We start from the raw sequence: 16,834 nt of genomic DNA on the forward strand, positions 1-16,834 counted from the left end.
AAGGACCTACAGGAAGGAAGACCCCAAAATTATGGGTGGGGACACGAGCCACATTAAGGCAACAGCAAAACCTGTAACTAGAATTCCAATTTCTCACTCCAAAACAAGGTCCCCCAGAAAAAGTCATACGGGGTCAAAGTTGATATTCTGCTTCATCAGTAAGTTCATGGCCTTAAACTCTTACTTATATCTCCTGTAGTAGACAGAGGGCACATACTCAAATGTTTACCAAAGTCGAACATAAGACAACAATTACATTTGAGTTTAGAGCTAAAGCATGCAGTGGACCTGGAAAGTATAGGAAAACTGTTCTTCTCAAGAGGAAATTGAGACAGGAGAGAGAAATGAGTTCTCTACACAAGATTTTTAAAGGAAGCTTTAATTCACTTACGCCAACGTTGTTACATCTAGTCACCATATCTCTGAATTCATTTTCATTTCCTGATCTGGTACATAACTTGTAACTCACTGGTTGGTATCTCTCCCACCAAGGTCTTGAAGGGTTAGTGACTACTATATTTTCATTGGGGGGGGAGACCTGCAAATAAAACAACCTTAATAAGTATCAATTATGGCTCACTCTGTATCGCTGACCATCCTGGAAACTATTCAGTAACACAGTATTTTTTTCTTTTCTGAATCTTTGTATATGCTGCCACCGTTCTTTACAACCAGGTAAGAATATCAATATCACAGCGGAAATGTCCTGCTTAAAAAATATGGTATTAGAAATAAAACAGTGAGTTGCCAACAATTTCACGTGTGTTTCTTCTTCAGAAAACTGTTTTACTTCGCCTACTTAACCTGTGAACTAACGTCCCAGCTTCACAGACACAGATCGCAATGCCTTTTACTCTAAGCACGGCAAAATCTCCAATTTATACTGCGAACCATACCCACCTGTACCCCTCCAAATCCTTTGGGGCCCAAATACCGCTCACATTCAAGAGCAATGTCAACCCAGCGCCATTCAAACAGATGGACAATAGACGTTCGTCCAGACTGGGTTTGTGGGGCATACTGGGCCCAGCAGAACCCAAAGGCTGAAAGCAGCAGAAACAACTTCATTTTGCTCTGAGGTTGTCAACGGTCTTCCCGGCAAGTATTTATAATCCTGCAAGAAGCATATTTTACAAAGCAAATATTGACATGAATAAATACTTAGAGCACAAACCGTGAATGCATACTCCAAAAATAACTATTGATAATTACACTAAACAGGTGAGGAACATCCCGAAAATCTCCCAGGAATACTATCTAAATGACCTTTTCAGACAATGTTTTCCTTACTGAGGGAACAGCAAGTTTTGAAACATCTGGCATGTTATCTACAGAAAGGCCTTAATCATGTATTGTTTAGGTAGGATTAGATCTTATTTCTGAAGTCCTTCACTGACAGAGGCGGAATTAGAGCCAACTGAATTCACAGTCACAATGGTGCCCTAACTGTCTGTAAACACGTGCAATGTTTCCATTGTAAAAAGACACATGTTATTCAACTCAGTTCGGTTGGTACCTCCTACCCCAGTTGTTAGATACTTGAGATTCTCCACTAAGATTTAGGAAGTTATCTGGAAGTGAAATGACCACGACTTTAGGAGTCAGATTTTTTTTTCCCCACGCTTACATTAACGCATGTGAAAATGCACTGGCTGTAGCAGGAAAGAATGGACTTTTTTTTTTTTCTCCTTCTAGCAAAAAGTCCCTTATATGTGCTAAAACACTAAGTTAATGAATCCACATCTATTTTCCTTCGTAAGGTACAAGAAATCCTAGTAAAGACATAACCGTACAGGTGGGAAAAACCTAATCCATTCATCCAACAGGTAGTGGCCGAGTGCTTTTGCTAAATGCCGGCATGATACTCAGGATACAAGGATAAACAAGACAGACAAGACTCTTGTTCTCAGGCAGTCTACATTCTAGGGGAAGGTAAGGAAAATATAGCAGGAAGGAATGATAACAACAATGATACTAAGTTAAAGAGAGCAATGAGAACTAGCATGAACCCACGGTGCAGTAGAAGGGAAAAGGACTGACCCATCCGGATATTTTAGACTGGAAATAGTCAGGAAAGCTGTTTCAGAGGGAGTGATTGTCAACCAGAACTGGAAGGAGTAGAAGGACCCACTTATTTGAAGATCAGAGGAAAAGCAGTCTCCACAGAGGAAAGTGCAATAGCAAAAGCCCAAGGTAGGAACAACCATGGGATACTCAAGTGACACTGAACAAACTTTCAACATCAGTGCAGCTAAACATGTGTGAGTGACAAAGGGAAGAGTAAAATGAGATGAAATCAGAGAGGTAGGCCAGATCATGTAGAACCTTGTAGAACATAAGGAAAGAGAGGGCTTTTGAGGCTGAAAGAAGATGAGTGAAGAGATTCTGATTTCCTTTCCAAGAAAACCATTCTTGCTCTGCTGTGAAAAACCGGATTATAGGAGGACACGACTGGGGGCCAAGAGATCAGGTAGGCTTTTGTAGTGGTCCACGAAAGAGGAAAGTGGCTGCTCTAGGGCCCTGATAGAATATATCTCAGAGGTGGAGAAGCAATCGGTTTATCGATAGATTAGCACCGAAGACTGGGGGAAAGAGAAAAATTGAAGAAACAGGTATCTGATGACACCATTTACTAAGATGAGGAAAAGTGAGGAAGTACTAGCTTTGTGGAGGGGGTTCCGAGAGCACTCTGTGAATCCCAACACTCTCCTTCGGTCCCTCCTCCAGCCCACGTCGTGAACATACTCCGTGTCCTATTTTTCTCATTCAGTTCCAGCTGCTGTAACAAGAATGCCATATAGGCTGGATGGCTTAGCACAAATATTTCTTTCTCACATTTCTAGAGGCTGGGAAACCCAAGACTACACTATCAGCAGCTCCAGTGTCTTGCGAAAGCCCCATTCCATGTTCACAGACAGCAAGCTTCTTGTATCCTCACGGAGTGTGGAGCTCAGAGATCTTGATTCTCCTTCTCTTCGTACAAGGACACTAACCCATCATGGGGCCTCCACTCTCATGATGTCACTTTGACCTAAGTTGTTCCCAAAGACCCCACAGCCTAATACCATACCATTGGGAGTTGGGAGTTCAATATTTCAAATTGTTAGAGGGGCGGAACACAAGTGCAGAGTCCCCAGTATACATCTCCTGCAAAAAATAAATGTTATCCATATTTGACAAGCAATTTTATTCTTTCATGACTTTCCAGGGCTTTTCTTCTTTCTTGTATCACCCTTCAATAGCTAGTAACTACTCCTACTTTCATATGCAGTTGAAAAAATACCTTTATGAAACTTATATTGATATTCTCAGCCAGAGTTAAGCACTCCTCTGTATGGCAGGTTTTAACCTATGGGATGTTATTGATATTGGATTAATGTTATAAAAAGTAAGGATTTACATGACTGTCATCCTGGATAAGCCTTATTAAGAGCAGATTTCATATTTAATATTCCTAGAAAAACAAACAGCACGATGGTTCATGTGACCAATAAATGGTTTTAATACAATTATTCTGAACAGAAATGTGCTACGTGTGTCAAAGTTACTCTAGTTTTTGAAGAGTGATGGTGAAGAAATGTAAAAAGTTAATTTGTACATTGTTTACTTGTTGTGAGAAATGAAATTTATTATTAACATTAAATTTTCCAGGGGCTTTTTTTTTTTAGTTTATTCTAATCTGGCTACAAATTTTTTAAATAATATTTATGTGGGAGAAGGCAACTTGGCGGAAGAGTAGGGGGACATGCTCGCCCTCTCCCACAAACACACAATAAAAACCCATATCTGTGTGAGGTTAAGCAATTCACACAGAACAGCAATTTGTCGCTGGCAGAAGAACCTAAACTTCAACAACGGCAAGAATCTCATGACATAACTGGGCAAAACAAGAGAAAAGAGGAGAGTGAGAGAAAGGGAATCGGGGCTGGACATGCACTCCCGAAAGGGAACTGTGGAGGAGAAAGGGATCCTACGCCCTGGAAAGTCACCTACCCGATGGAAAGATCAACCAAATGGGAGGAATCTCCAGATGCAGAGAAGTGCACAGTAGTAAGTCTGAGATCTGAAGAGCAGAGTGAGAACTGAACAGATCATCCAAACTACTTGCACAGTCACCAAAAACCAAGAGGCTTCGATGGGGGCTGGACACGAGACCTTGGCTCTGGAGATTAGTCCCGGAAACGGGCTAGGGTGGGCGGTGCAGAGACTGCCTGGGGGACTAGGAACTGGTCAGTCAGACTGGCAGGGCAGAGACCACTCTGGGGGACTAGGAAGCGATCTGTCAGATTGGCGGGGCAGAGACTGCCTGGGAGTCTAGAAAGCTGAGCGTTGCGGGTGGAGGGAGCAATACGTTTAGGGTTGGGGAATGGAAAGCCACCTCAGAGGGAACCTGGGAGAAGAGCTGGATCTGCAGGAGAGACAAGGCACCAGTGTTGGGGAAGGGAGAGGAGGAGGGGTGGGCTGCCACAGCATACTTCCCATGCCACAGCGAGCTCACTTGCCCTCCAGTTATCAGAAAGCTCTGCTTCCCAGTGCATTCCCCTCCAACCCCTACCCCATGCACACGCACTGGACCTGAGACTGCCTGCCATCCTGGAGGGCTGGCCTCACCATTTGTGGGAAGCCGACCACTGCCGGGGCTTTCCCTGCCCTGGCCTGCCTGCCCTCTGAGGGCGGGAGCAGCTAACTGGGCCACTGAGAACCCAAGGGGCTCTTCCCCAGGGCAGCTGGAATTGGAAGGACCACCTCAGAATGGAGGCAGATTTTGCACGGCTGGGCCAAGCTTGTTCTAGCTTTTCTGGGCTGTGGGGGCTCTTGCAGGGGGGCTGGCAGGGCGGGGTAGCTGTTCCATGGGACTGCAGCACCCCCGGAGGGTGGGAGCTGCTAGCTGGGCCGGGGTTGCTGGGTGCTGCCTGGAAAAGGCCCGAGTAGCAATACTCATATCAGACAAAATAGACTTTAAAATAAAAGACATAAAGAAAGACAAAGAAGGACACTATTTAATGATTAAGGGGTCCATCCAAGAAGAGGATATTACTCTCATCAACATATATGCCCCAAACACAGGAGCACCCAGATACATACAACAAATAGTAACAGACATAAAGGGAGAAATTGATGGGAATACAATCATAGTAGGAGACTTTAATACCCCACTCATACCAATGGACAGATCCTCTAGACACAAAACCAATAAAGCAACAGAGATCCTAAAGGAAACAATAGAAAAGTTAGACTTAATTCACATCCTCAGGACACTACATCCAAAAAAACCAGAATACACATTCTTCTCAAGTGCGCATGGAACATTCTCAAGAATCGACCACATATTGGGACACAAAGCTAACCTCAACAAATTTAGGAGCACAGAAATTATTTCATCCATCTTCTCTGACCACAATGGCATGAAACTAGAAATCAACCACAGGAAAATAAATGAGAAAAAATGTACTACATGGAGACTAAACAACATGCTACTGAAAAACCAATGGGTCAATGAGGAAATTAAGAAGGAAATTGAAAAATACCTTGAGACAAATGATCATGAAGACACATCTCAAAAACTATGGGTTGCTGCAAAAGCAGTGCTCAGAGGGAAATTTATAGCAATACAGGCCTTTCTCAAAAAAGAAGAAAGATCCCAAATTGACAACTTAACCCTCCACCTAAACGAATTAGAAAAAGAAGAACAAAAAAGACCTAAAGTCAGCAGAAGGAAGGAAATTATAAAGATCAAAGAGGATATCAATAAACTAGAGATTCAAAAAACAATAGAGAAAATTAATAAAACCAAGAGCTGGTTCTTTGAAAAGGTAAACAAAATTGACAAACCCCTGGCCAGACTCACTAAGAAGAGGAGACAAAGAACCCAGATAAACAAAATTAGAAATGAAAAAGGAGAAATCACAATGGATATTGCCGCAGAAATACAAAAAAACCACAAGAGAATACTATGACCAACTATATGCCAACAAAGTTGACAATTTGGAAGAAATGGACAATTTTCTCGAATCTTACAGCCTGCCAAAACCGAATCAAGAAGAAACAGACCAACTGAACAGACCAATCGCTAGAAATGAAATTGAAGAGGTCATAAAAACACTCCCTGCAAATAAAAGTCCAGGGCCAGACGGCTTCACAGGCGAATTCTACCAAACATATAAAGAGGATCTGGTGCCCATTCTCCTCAAACTTTTTCAAAAGGCTGAAGAAGGAGGAACACGCCCAAAGACATTCTATGACGCCACCACCACCCTAATTCCAAAACCAGACAAAGATGCCACCAAAAAAGAAAACTATAGGCCAATATCTTTGATGAATATAGATGCAAAAATTCTCAACAAAATCTTAGCCAACTGAATCCAACAACATATCAAAAAGATCATACACCATGACCAGGTAGGGTTCATCCCAGGTTCACAAGGATGGTTCAACATATGCAAATCCATCAATGTCACACACAACATGAACAAAAGTCAAAAACCACATGATCATCTCCACAGATGCAGAAAAAGCATTTGACAAAGTCCAACATCCATTCATGATAAAAACTCTCGCCAAAGTGGGTATAGAGGGAACATTCCCGAACATAATCAAAGCCATTTATGACAAACCCACAGCAAATGCAATATTCAATGGAGAAAAATTGAAAGCCTTCTCACTCAAATCTGGAACAAGACAGGGATGCCCACTCTCACCATTGCTATTCAACATAGTTTTGGAAGTCCTAGCCACAGCAATTAGACCAACAAAAGAAATAAAAGGCATCCAAATAGGAAGAGAAGAGATAAAACTATCACTGCATGCAGCCAACATGACACTATACATAGAAAACCCTAAGGACTCAACCCAAAAACTACTTGAACTGATTAATAAATTCAGCAAAGTAGCAGGATATAAGATTAACATTCAGAAATCAGTCACATTTCTGTATACCAACAATGAAATACTAGAAAAGGAATATGAAAATATAATACCTTTTAAAATTGCACCTCACAAAATCAAATACCTCGGAATATACCTGACCAAGGAGGTAAAGGACTTATATGCTGAGAACTATAAAATTTTAATCAAAGAAATCAAAAAAGATGTAAAGAAATGGAAAGATATTCCATGTTCATGGAATGGAAAAATCAATGTTGTAAAAATGGCCATGCTACCCAACGCAATCTACAGATTCAATGCAATCCCTATCAAATTACCCAGGACATTTTTCACAGAACTAGAACAAACAATCCAAACGTTTATATGGAACCACAAAAGACCCAGAATCGCCAAAGCAATCCTGAGAAACAAAAACCAAGCAGGGGGCATAACTCTCCCAGACTTCAAGCAATATTACAAAGCCACGGTCATCAAAACAGTGTGGTACTGGTATCAAAACAGACAGGCAGACCAATGGAACAGAATAGAGAACCCAGAAATATACCCAGACACCTACGGTCAATTAATCTTTGACAAGGGAGGCAAGAACATAAAATGGGAAAAAGAAAGTCTGTTCAGCAAGCATTGATGGGAAACCTGGACAGCTGCATGCAAAGCAATGAAATTAGAACACACCCTCACACCATGCACAAAAATAAACTCCAAATGGCCGAAAGACTTAAATGTAAGACAAGACACCATCAAACTCCTAGAAAAGAACATAGGCAAAACACTCTCTGACATCAACCTCATCAGTATTTTCTCAGGTCAGTCTCCCACAGCAAAAATAAATCAATGGGACCTCATTAAACTGAAAAGCTTTTGCACAGCAAAGGAAACCCAAAAGAAAATGAAAAGACAACTTACAGAATGGGAGAAAATTGTTTCAAACGATGCAATGGACAAGGGCTTAATCTCTAGAATATATAAGCAACTTATACAACTCAACAGCAAAAAAGCCAATCACCTAATGGAAAAATGGGCAAAAGACCTGAATAGACTGTTCTCCAAGGAAGATATATAGATGGCCAATGAGCACATGAAAAAATGCTCAACATCGCTGATTATAAGAGAAATGCAAATCAAAACTACCATGAGATACCGCCTCACACCAGTTAGAATGGCCATCATTAATAAGTCCACAAATAACAAGTGCTGGAGGGGTTGTGGAGAAAAGGGAACCCTCCTACACTGCTGGTGGGAATGTAAACTGGTACAACCACTATGGAGAACAGTTCGAAGATACCTTAGAAATCTATACATAGAACTACCATATGACCCAGCAATCCCACTCTTGGGAAAATATCTGGACAAAACTCTACTTAAAAGAGACACAATCACCTGCAATTTCATAGCAGCACTATTCAAAATAGCCAGGACATGGAAACAAACCAAATGTCCATTGACAGATGATTGGATTCGGAAGATGTGATATATATACAAAATGGAATACTACTCAGCCATAAAAAATAATGACATAATGCCATTTGCAGCAACATGGATGGAAAAAGAGACTCTCGCACTAGTGAAATGAGTCAGAAAGACAAAGACAAATACCATATGATAACTGGAATCTAATATCCAGCACAAATGAACATTTCCACAGAAAAGAAAATCATGGACTTGGAGAAGAGACTTGTGGCTGCCTGGGGGGAGAGGAAGGAAGTGGGAGGGATCGGGAGCTTGGGCTTTTCGGATACAACTTGGAATGGATTTACAAGGAGATCCTGCTGAGGAGCATCGAGAACTATGTATGGATACTTACATCGCAACTGAACAAAGGGTGGGGAAAAAAATGTATACATGTAAGACTAACTTGGTCCCCATGCTGTACAGCATAAAAAAAATTAAAATAATAATAAAGAAATATTTATGTGGTTTTCATTATATTTCTATTGGACCCCTGATGTGGCACCTTTCCCATGTTAAATCACAGAAAGGACGCATCCACACACAAAGACAAATAACAATAATAAAATGAAGGATATGATCACTATCTTAAAAGAGACATGAGGAACGTGCTTTAGTATTTCATTAACAGGAAAATCCTTGGTGATCCATGGTAATAGGTAAAAGTGACCTGAAGAGTGGGTTTGATTTTAACCAAAAGAGATAAGGTGATATGGCTTCTACCTAAGAAAACAATACATCCACTGGGCAAGGAGAACAGCAGGAAATCAATACACCTTCGAAGAACATTAGTTAGACAGGGAGGACCCATCCTTTTACATAGGGCTTACAGTAGGAAAGCTATACCGGGGGTCTCTCAAAGTCAGGGAGAAGAAAGCTTTCTTTTGAAAGCTATGTCCAGCTAGAGAAGGCTTCTATCCATTTGTTTGTTTTTCAGCAGGAAGGTAACATGATTAGAGCTTTTGGAGTAGAGCAAATGGATTGAAAGACGAAGATAAAGGAGACAGAAAAAAGGGAACACCTGTACGGGAGTAAAACAGAGTAGTGATGGAAATGGGAACTAGGGAGACTCGCTGTGGCTCAAGAGGATCAGCAGCATCTCTGTCCTGGCACAGTGGGTTAAGGATGTGGCATTGCCACAGCTGTGGCGTAACTCACAACTGCAGCTTGGATATGAGTCCTGGCCCAGGAACTGCATAGGCCTCTGGGCAGCCAAAAAAGAAAAAGGAAAGAAGAAAGAAAAGGGAAGAAAGGGAAGAAAGGGAGGAAAGGAAGGAAGGAAGGAAGGAAGGAAGGAAGGAAGGAAGGGAGGGAAAAGGAAATCTGAACGAGAGTTCCAGCAATCACAATTAATACTAGGAGACTATGGTAAAATGGTAACAAGAAGTGCCACCCTAGGAATGACACTTGCCAGCATCCCTATGTTTGTGGAATCTCTTCCTACACAGCCTATGGAATTGGTTTATAACTTGTTTGGTCCAGAAGAATGTCAGCAAATAAGACACAATAAACGTCTGACTAGCATCTGCACAGTGGGTCTTGATCTCTTGAAAATCTGCGATGGGAACTGTGACGCTAACTGGGATGCAAGGCCACATGGGGAGCTCTAATTGTCCCAAGCCATCCCAACCATGTGAGCTGATCCTCCAGCTCACTGTGGCTGAATGATTACTCCAGAGGCAAACCAGCAGAAGAACCACCTAGTCAACTTACACACACGCAAGACATCATAAATTTCTGCTATTCAGCAAGAACTAATTGATACCGAGAGGAGAGAGGCAGTAGATGTAGCGGAGCTAATTCTACAGAAGTAGGGGAATAGAGAAAAGGAAGGGTCAAAAACAACGCTGCAATTTAAAGTTTACTGAGTGGAACAGTGACAACGCTCACAGTGCAATCTAGAGGCAGACTTGGTTTAGGGAAACGGAGGAGCTAATACAGGATATACTGAGCTTGACATATCAAAAAGCATTAGACAAGAAAAAAGACGACAGACAGATTTGGCAGTTTCCAGCAAGAAAATGATGGTTTCAGAAACGGCACACGAAATATTTAACAAACTGTTTTAGGACAGACAGCAGCCAGTCAGAACAGCTGCTATCCATAAGCAACTAGTATGCATGGCCCAAACCACTTGGTGGAATTATCGGGCCTGTAGAGCAGGGCCCTCAGGAGTCGACAAGGTACACACAGAGATGTTGAATCCACCATCACAATTTGGGGCAAAGCCCAGCAGCCAATAGATGGGGCAGGTAGGAGGCAGCATATAAAAAGGTGCCTTCAAAGCAGGGAGAGGAGTTTAATTCCCTCCCTCCCCGCCCTCCTCCCCAAAAAGCTTTTCACAAACAAATAGGAAGAGAAACATTGCAAGGAAGGCAAAAGACTAGCTGCATGTAGATGTGTATTAGAAAGACAATAGAAGACTGACTAGGTAGAGGATGATATTGGACTGATGGTGATAAGGAGTTGAGAATTAGAGAAGAGGGGCATCATTGGAACTTCACACTGACTCATGGTTACAAATGTTAAAATTGTAACGGTTAAGAACATGGCCTTAGGAGTTAACCTCTAAGGTACACCCTGACCCTGCCACTTATCAGCTGTGGGATCCTGGCAAGTACTATCTCTAAATCCACCTGTGAACTAAAACATGGATCGTGTACCTCACAGAGCCCTTATGAAGAGTAAATGGATTAACACAGGCAGAGCTGTTACCACAGTGCAGAGACACAGGAAAAGCTCGAGGCATTTGGTTGCTGTAACGCTGGTGTTATTAAAGTATGGTTATCTTTACCTCTGCTGCTATTCAAACTGCTGCAAACTCAGGTTCTCTTCCCACTTTCACTTATCATCACTTGGACATTCTGTCTTTTCATTCCACTCTTCCCAAATTCTAGTAACACTTTCTCTATCTCGGGAGTATTTTCAATATCCCCCAGAGGAACCTACGGGATATGAAAATGAGAAGGAACCAGCCATGTTTTCCACCTTCAATTTTTTCCCACATTTTCTTTTCTTTTGCTTTCTTCCTTGCTTGCTCTCTCGCTCTCTTTTTAGAAAATCTTCAGCGCTTTTGGCAAAGTACATGTTAGTGTGAAGTAGCTTCTCAGCATTGCCTCATCAGTTACCTCTGAACTGTTCTTTAAATAACAAGTGTTTTCCACAAAGTGTTTTAAAATTGTGTTAAAGGATCACTTTCGGACAATATCTGGCAAATTTTATTAGCATCCCAGCATAGATGGAGATATCTAATCATCTAAGCTCCTACCCAAGGATCAACCAAGGATCCACATCTAAAGTGTATTTAGAGGTGTGAAGTAAAATCTGCAAGCACATTCTGACATCTTTGGCATCACAAACAAAACAAAAAAATAAGAACTTGAAATAACTGTTATGTCTACTTCCCATTACAGTTTTCCTACAATGGTTCTCCTCAGAAAAGCTATTCACAGTTAATGATACTTGCATCACTACTCTGTTGCTCACACCACATAGTTCCTGGATTTCCATAAAAGAAACTTTTTTTAAAAATTCAAATATCTAGTGGTTACTATAATGTGCAAAATGAGATGTCTTGGGAATTCCAAAAAAAATTAAATAGGATATTTGATAATATCTCAGCACCAAAGCAATACTCCTGAGGGAGTGCTTCTATTTGAAGTTTTAGCAAAACACCTGCAATGTGAAGAACGAAAAATTTTTTGTTAACTCGGAGCTATCAAAAAGTTTGTTAGTTACTGATATTCTCAAGTGTTTTTTGCTCAATCAGTATTATATAAGAGGCTTTTGTTATTTTATTCACTGTGCCCAATATAAGTGGCACTACAGGGGATAGGCTCTAAGATAAATTCATGATTTCTCTTAACATACTGAATGCCATAAATTTAGTGACTTAGCTTCAAGCCTGATTAAAGTGCACCAAAACGGTGACATAAATAAAATAAAGAAGATCTACTAAAATGTTAGAAAAAAACAGAAGTAGGCAACAAACTTGTATAATTCTATAGCTTCCTTTCTACTTATAGATATAGTAGTTACCTATTTTCAAAGCTCATATCCTCTATCCAAAGTGACTTCACATCTCAGATGTGATTGGGCAGATACAAATATCTTCTAACATGTAAATAAATTAAAGCCAACCAAGAAGAGACAAGTTATCCTCCCTCACCATTTATAGCTACTAGCCCGGATACCTCTTAAATATCTTCATAGCAAATAACATCATAAAATATTTTAATGGAAATACTTTCAATGTCACGGTTACACTCGATATTTTATCACATATTTATCTCCAAGTGTTTTTTTTTTCTTTCTTCCCATTTTGCCAGTTTTCAATGTTCTAGAGGTTGAGGTAGTGTTATTACTATAGTACTTGGTCGAGTTAGTAGTTTCTTGTACCAAAAAACGCCATAATTTATCTTCTAAATTTGATACTGAATTACGTACAAAATTCTCAAAACAGTATCCTGTCATCCCTGAAAAAAAGGAAACAAAAAGGAAAATAAACTCAAGCTCAGCTTCACAAGTCACATGTGAAGATTAGAGAAGCAAAAGCAAAGATAATCAAGTTTGCATACCAGATTTATGACACATAAATACTTTGAGCCAAAGTCCAGATGCATTGCAAATACAAATAATACGTTTTGCGCTGCTGGAAATTGAAACCTGAGTTGTCAACAAGCCTAAAATAAACTGCCAACAGTTGAACAATAGCAAAGCATACGTCAGAAAACACTTATTTCAAGACACAAAGAGAGGGGGGAGCTATATGACATTCAAAAATACCTTTAAATAACTTACCACATCAACTTCCCTAAGTCAGCAATCTCCCAGACCCAGAGCTCAGTGTTTTCATTTATTAAAAAAGCAGAACCACACAGCTCTGATTTTGCTTTGTCTTCAATTAGGACAAATGCTGACCTTAGATCTTTAGAGATTTCCTAGAATAATTTTCATTTCAATAGGTGTTGTTATGGCCCTGCTTTAATTCTCCAAACCTAATCCATACAGAGTCTAATCTAAACACCACAACAGCACCAGATTGGCCATTATCACTCCTGCTTCCTAGCAAATCACCGACTTCCCTCTTCTAGCTCAGTTTGCTGCCCTGCCACTTCTTCAAATTACACTGTACCTTTTCAGTTGCTCGCTTTCTCTTTTTCTTCTTCTTTCGTTCTCAGTAGCCTCTCTCAGTGCGGGGAGCCGAGAAGATACAAGAAGCCGAGGAAGGGAGCTCGCCTGAACGGTGCAGTTCCGAGGGCAGTCTCCTAATCAGGAAAAGCGGCCTGTCTGAATGGTACCATTCTGAGGGCAGGTTCCTAAACAAGGGGATGCCGGCCTGTAGGGCACAATTCCGAGGACAGGCCCCAGAAGACAATAAGGCTCGCCTGCTGACATAGGTGGAAAACTAAATTTCCCAGGATAAATTCCCATTTTGTGTTGCTGCGTGGGGCTTGTTCCATGGATAACTTAGTCTTTTCTGTTATTCACCTGCTATTCAGTTTTCCTCAGTCTTTCCTGATTATTTACTGATTATTCTTATTTCCCATTCTTATCTTCCTGTGGTGATTTGTGATTTAACAAAGTTACAACAGTAATATAGTAAGAATTTCATCCTGAAGGATTTTCCCCTATTTTAATCCAACTTAGTTAAAACATAGTGTTTATCTATTAACTAGTTATGTAGTAAACTTTAGAGTCAGGATTTTATGAGACCCATAGAAGTTAGCCATATATTATCCAAAAAACCTAGCTGTGAGTTTTGTCTTTGATTTTAAAAGCTTTTAAGTGATAGCTAGTTTAGTTAAGTTGGCTTATATTTACTTACACTGTCTCCCTGCCATAACGCTTTGAATAAGCACCAGTCTACAAACAAGATTTGTGAATGCCAAATTCTTGTGTCTGTGAACTCTTCAGATTGTAAAGACTGGCTGGTCATGGGATGATTTGTACTGTCTCCTCCTTTCCACACGATGTATTGTACCTAATTGCCCCTAAATTGTACTCACTAAGTTTAGTTAAGACAGAGATCTTAAAACATGATGTATTGTACCTAACTGCCCCTAAATTGTACCCACTAAGTTTAGTTAAAACAAAGATCTTAAAACACGATGCATAGCTGCTATACCATGTAATAGTTAACCAATGTACTTTTAACACTGTGATGTAATCTGCAGCAAAAAACTGTCTATATAATCAACCACTGTTGCCAATAAAATTTTGAGCAGTCCAGCGCCCTGAAAGAAGGGACAAAGAGGCTGTCTCCGTAATTGTACAATTGTACATTCGCCGACGCCTTGTCCCTCTCCAATCGGGATGTATACTCCCTGGCCGCCAGAGCTGGCCTCTGGCAACATCCCAGCCTCAACTAGTCTTTTTCCCCTGAACCATCAATATCAATCTATAAGAAAAAAGCTCTTTGCTAAAATAACCTTAAAGACACAGAATATGATGATGTCAAATTAAATAAGTATGACTGGAGTGGAAACAGTCTCTAAGCCAAAAATTTAATTTTAAATCCAAGTTTTGCCGTCTACTATGTGAACCTCAGAGAAAACATGAAGTCTAGAGATTGCATTTAGGTCCTCATTTAGAAAATGGTAAGAGCAATAGTGCTGATGAATATGATAAAAATACATAAATAATTAACAGTAATTAACTCTATGCATTGGGTGTTACTATATGCCATTTCCACGTAGTATCACTTTGATTCCTCACACATATATAAATGCAGAACGGAATGATGATTATACTCAGTCTTCAGATAAGGAAACTCTTCATGCCCATCAACATATTTTAGTAAATGTTGGGGCTGAAATTCAAAACGAAGCAATCTAATTCTAGAGTGAGCTCATAGCTACTATTCTGTCTTTTTTATCTCCCTCACTGGGTTGTTATAAAAAAATAAAATAAAACATTGTATGTGAGGATACTTTGGAATCAGAAAATGCCTCTGTAGCTAATATTAGTATGTGCAGAAGACTGAAGAAATTGTAAGGGTTGTTCTCAAATTTCCTGTTTTTCTAATTTGCACTCTAAATGAAATTCGTTTTGTTGTTAGTTTTTACTCCTCATCTCATACGCACCCACAGAATATATTATTGTTTATAAAGATTTGGTTCTTCTCCCTGCAGGTGAAATATACGCCTCTGTCTTTTTGAATTCAGGAGTGCCCATGTGATTTGCTTTGGCAAGGAAATGCAAGCAGAAGTAATGTTTTACTTGGGGCTTCTCTGATTGTAAAACATGTATCAATATGATGTTTATGGGACAGATTGTAAAATGACTAATGAAAAGTATGCTTTTTGGTCAGAGAGGAACATGAGAAGTAAACTTGGCTACTGTAAGGCAATGAAACTTTTTAGCTCTTTTTCACTGCAGCATAACCTATTCTATCTCCACTGATACAACCAATAAGTTTCCTTACGCGCTCTGATTCACAAAGCAGTCTTTTATGACACTGTCTTTGTCTTACGATATAGGAGGTCAAGGGAACAATAAACCAGAAGATCAGAGGGCTAAGACGGAGAGATCCGATTGGAATAAACTAGTCCAATGGTTTCCAGACTTGAAGTAGAAAATAAAATTTCCAAAAAAGTGTAAAAACATTTTAATATAAAGTTATGGAATTTAGATTTATAAAAAAAAATCTATCACTAGTACATTGTCAGTGTCCCTTGTAATGATCACTTGAAACCACTTACCTAAAAATCTCATCTTAGGTTACTGATACAGAAAACAAGGCCTAAGAACAAGATAAGCCAGCATTTCCATCAGACCACTCTAAAATGCAACCAAACTGCCATGACATCAGCAACAGGGTGGTATGAATTGTTCTTTTCTTCCTCCCCCTTTGACTTACAACTAAATAGACATCTATAACCAAACAAAAGTCCTCTTCATTTTATACCAGATCCTCTAGGAGATTGCTACCCACTTGTGCATTCAAAACAGGTGGACAGGACCCCAGCAGGGGTTGCAGAACAACGGGAGTGGATGAGTCTGCCCTCTCCCACTTGCTCCAAATGGGAGAAGGGGAACCAGCAGAGCACACAACTGAGTGGACACACATACGCGATAAGGAAATTTGTGGAGGTGCAGGCAGCCTTGTGGGAGAAGCCAGCATGTCACTGGAGCAGGACACAGAGAAGTCTGGGGGCAGAGGAGGGAGGGAGGAATTTGCTAAGGCAACCTCCTTCCCCACCGTGGCAGCAGAGGTAGCTGCCTGTCTGTAACAAGAGGAGAGAACAAAAGTGGTGAGGGAAAGACTGCCCAGGTACACATGAGCTATATCTAGAAGGTCTCATTTCTCTCCAGCAGTATCTGGAGTTCTGAGGAGGGACCTCCTTGACTGGGGGGATGAGAAGGAAAAGAAAGTGGGCAGACAAGAGTATCAAAGGGCACTGAAGGAACATGTTCCCTGCTCTCTGCTTCAGGGCTCTGGGGTTCCCGACTCTAGGATCTCCCTACCAGGCTATGGTACCCCCCAAAAGTCTCCCTT

General features: G+C 40.6%; 1 protein-coding gene across 5 annotated transcripts in view; it reads right to left on the reverse strand.

Annotated features, from left to right (window-relative positions):
* LOC100521789 (pancreatic alpha-amylase) overlaps positions 1-16,834 on the reverse strand; it is a 49,435-nt gene that overhangs the window by 7,153 nt on the left and 25,448 nt on the right. The window contains exons 1-4 of one of the 5 annotated variants that reach the window (XM_021090122.1): positions 13,469-13,560; positions 11,129-11,279; positions 901-1,114; positions 392-538 (exon numbers count right to left, since the gene is read on the reverse strand). In XM_021090122.1, coding sequence (XP_020945781.1) covers positions 392-538; positions 901-1,068 — 315 coding nt within the window. In that variant the 5' untranslated portion in view covers positions 1,069-1,114; positions 11,129-11,279; positions 13,469-13,560. Of the gene's footprint in view, positions 1-391; positions 539-900; positions 1,115-11,128; positions 11,280-13,134; positions 13,440-13,468; positions 13,606-16,834 lie in introns of those variants that run through there. The other 4 variants (XM_021090123.1, XM_005663625.3, XM_003125881.6 and 1 more) reach the window with 4 other exon arrangements.

Source organism: Sus scrofa, chromosome 4 (genome assembly GCF_000003025.6).
Source record: "Sus scrofa isolate TJ Tabasco breed Duroc chromosome 4, Sscrofa11.1, whole genome shotgun sequence".
NCBI lineage: Eukaryota > Metazoa > Chordata > Mammalia > Artiodactyla > Suidae > Sus > Sus scrofa.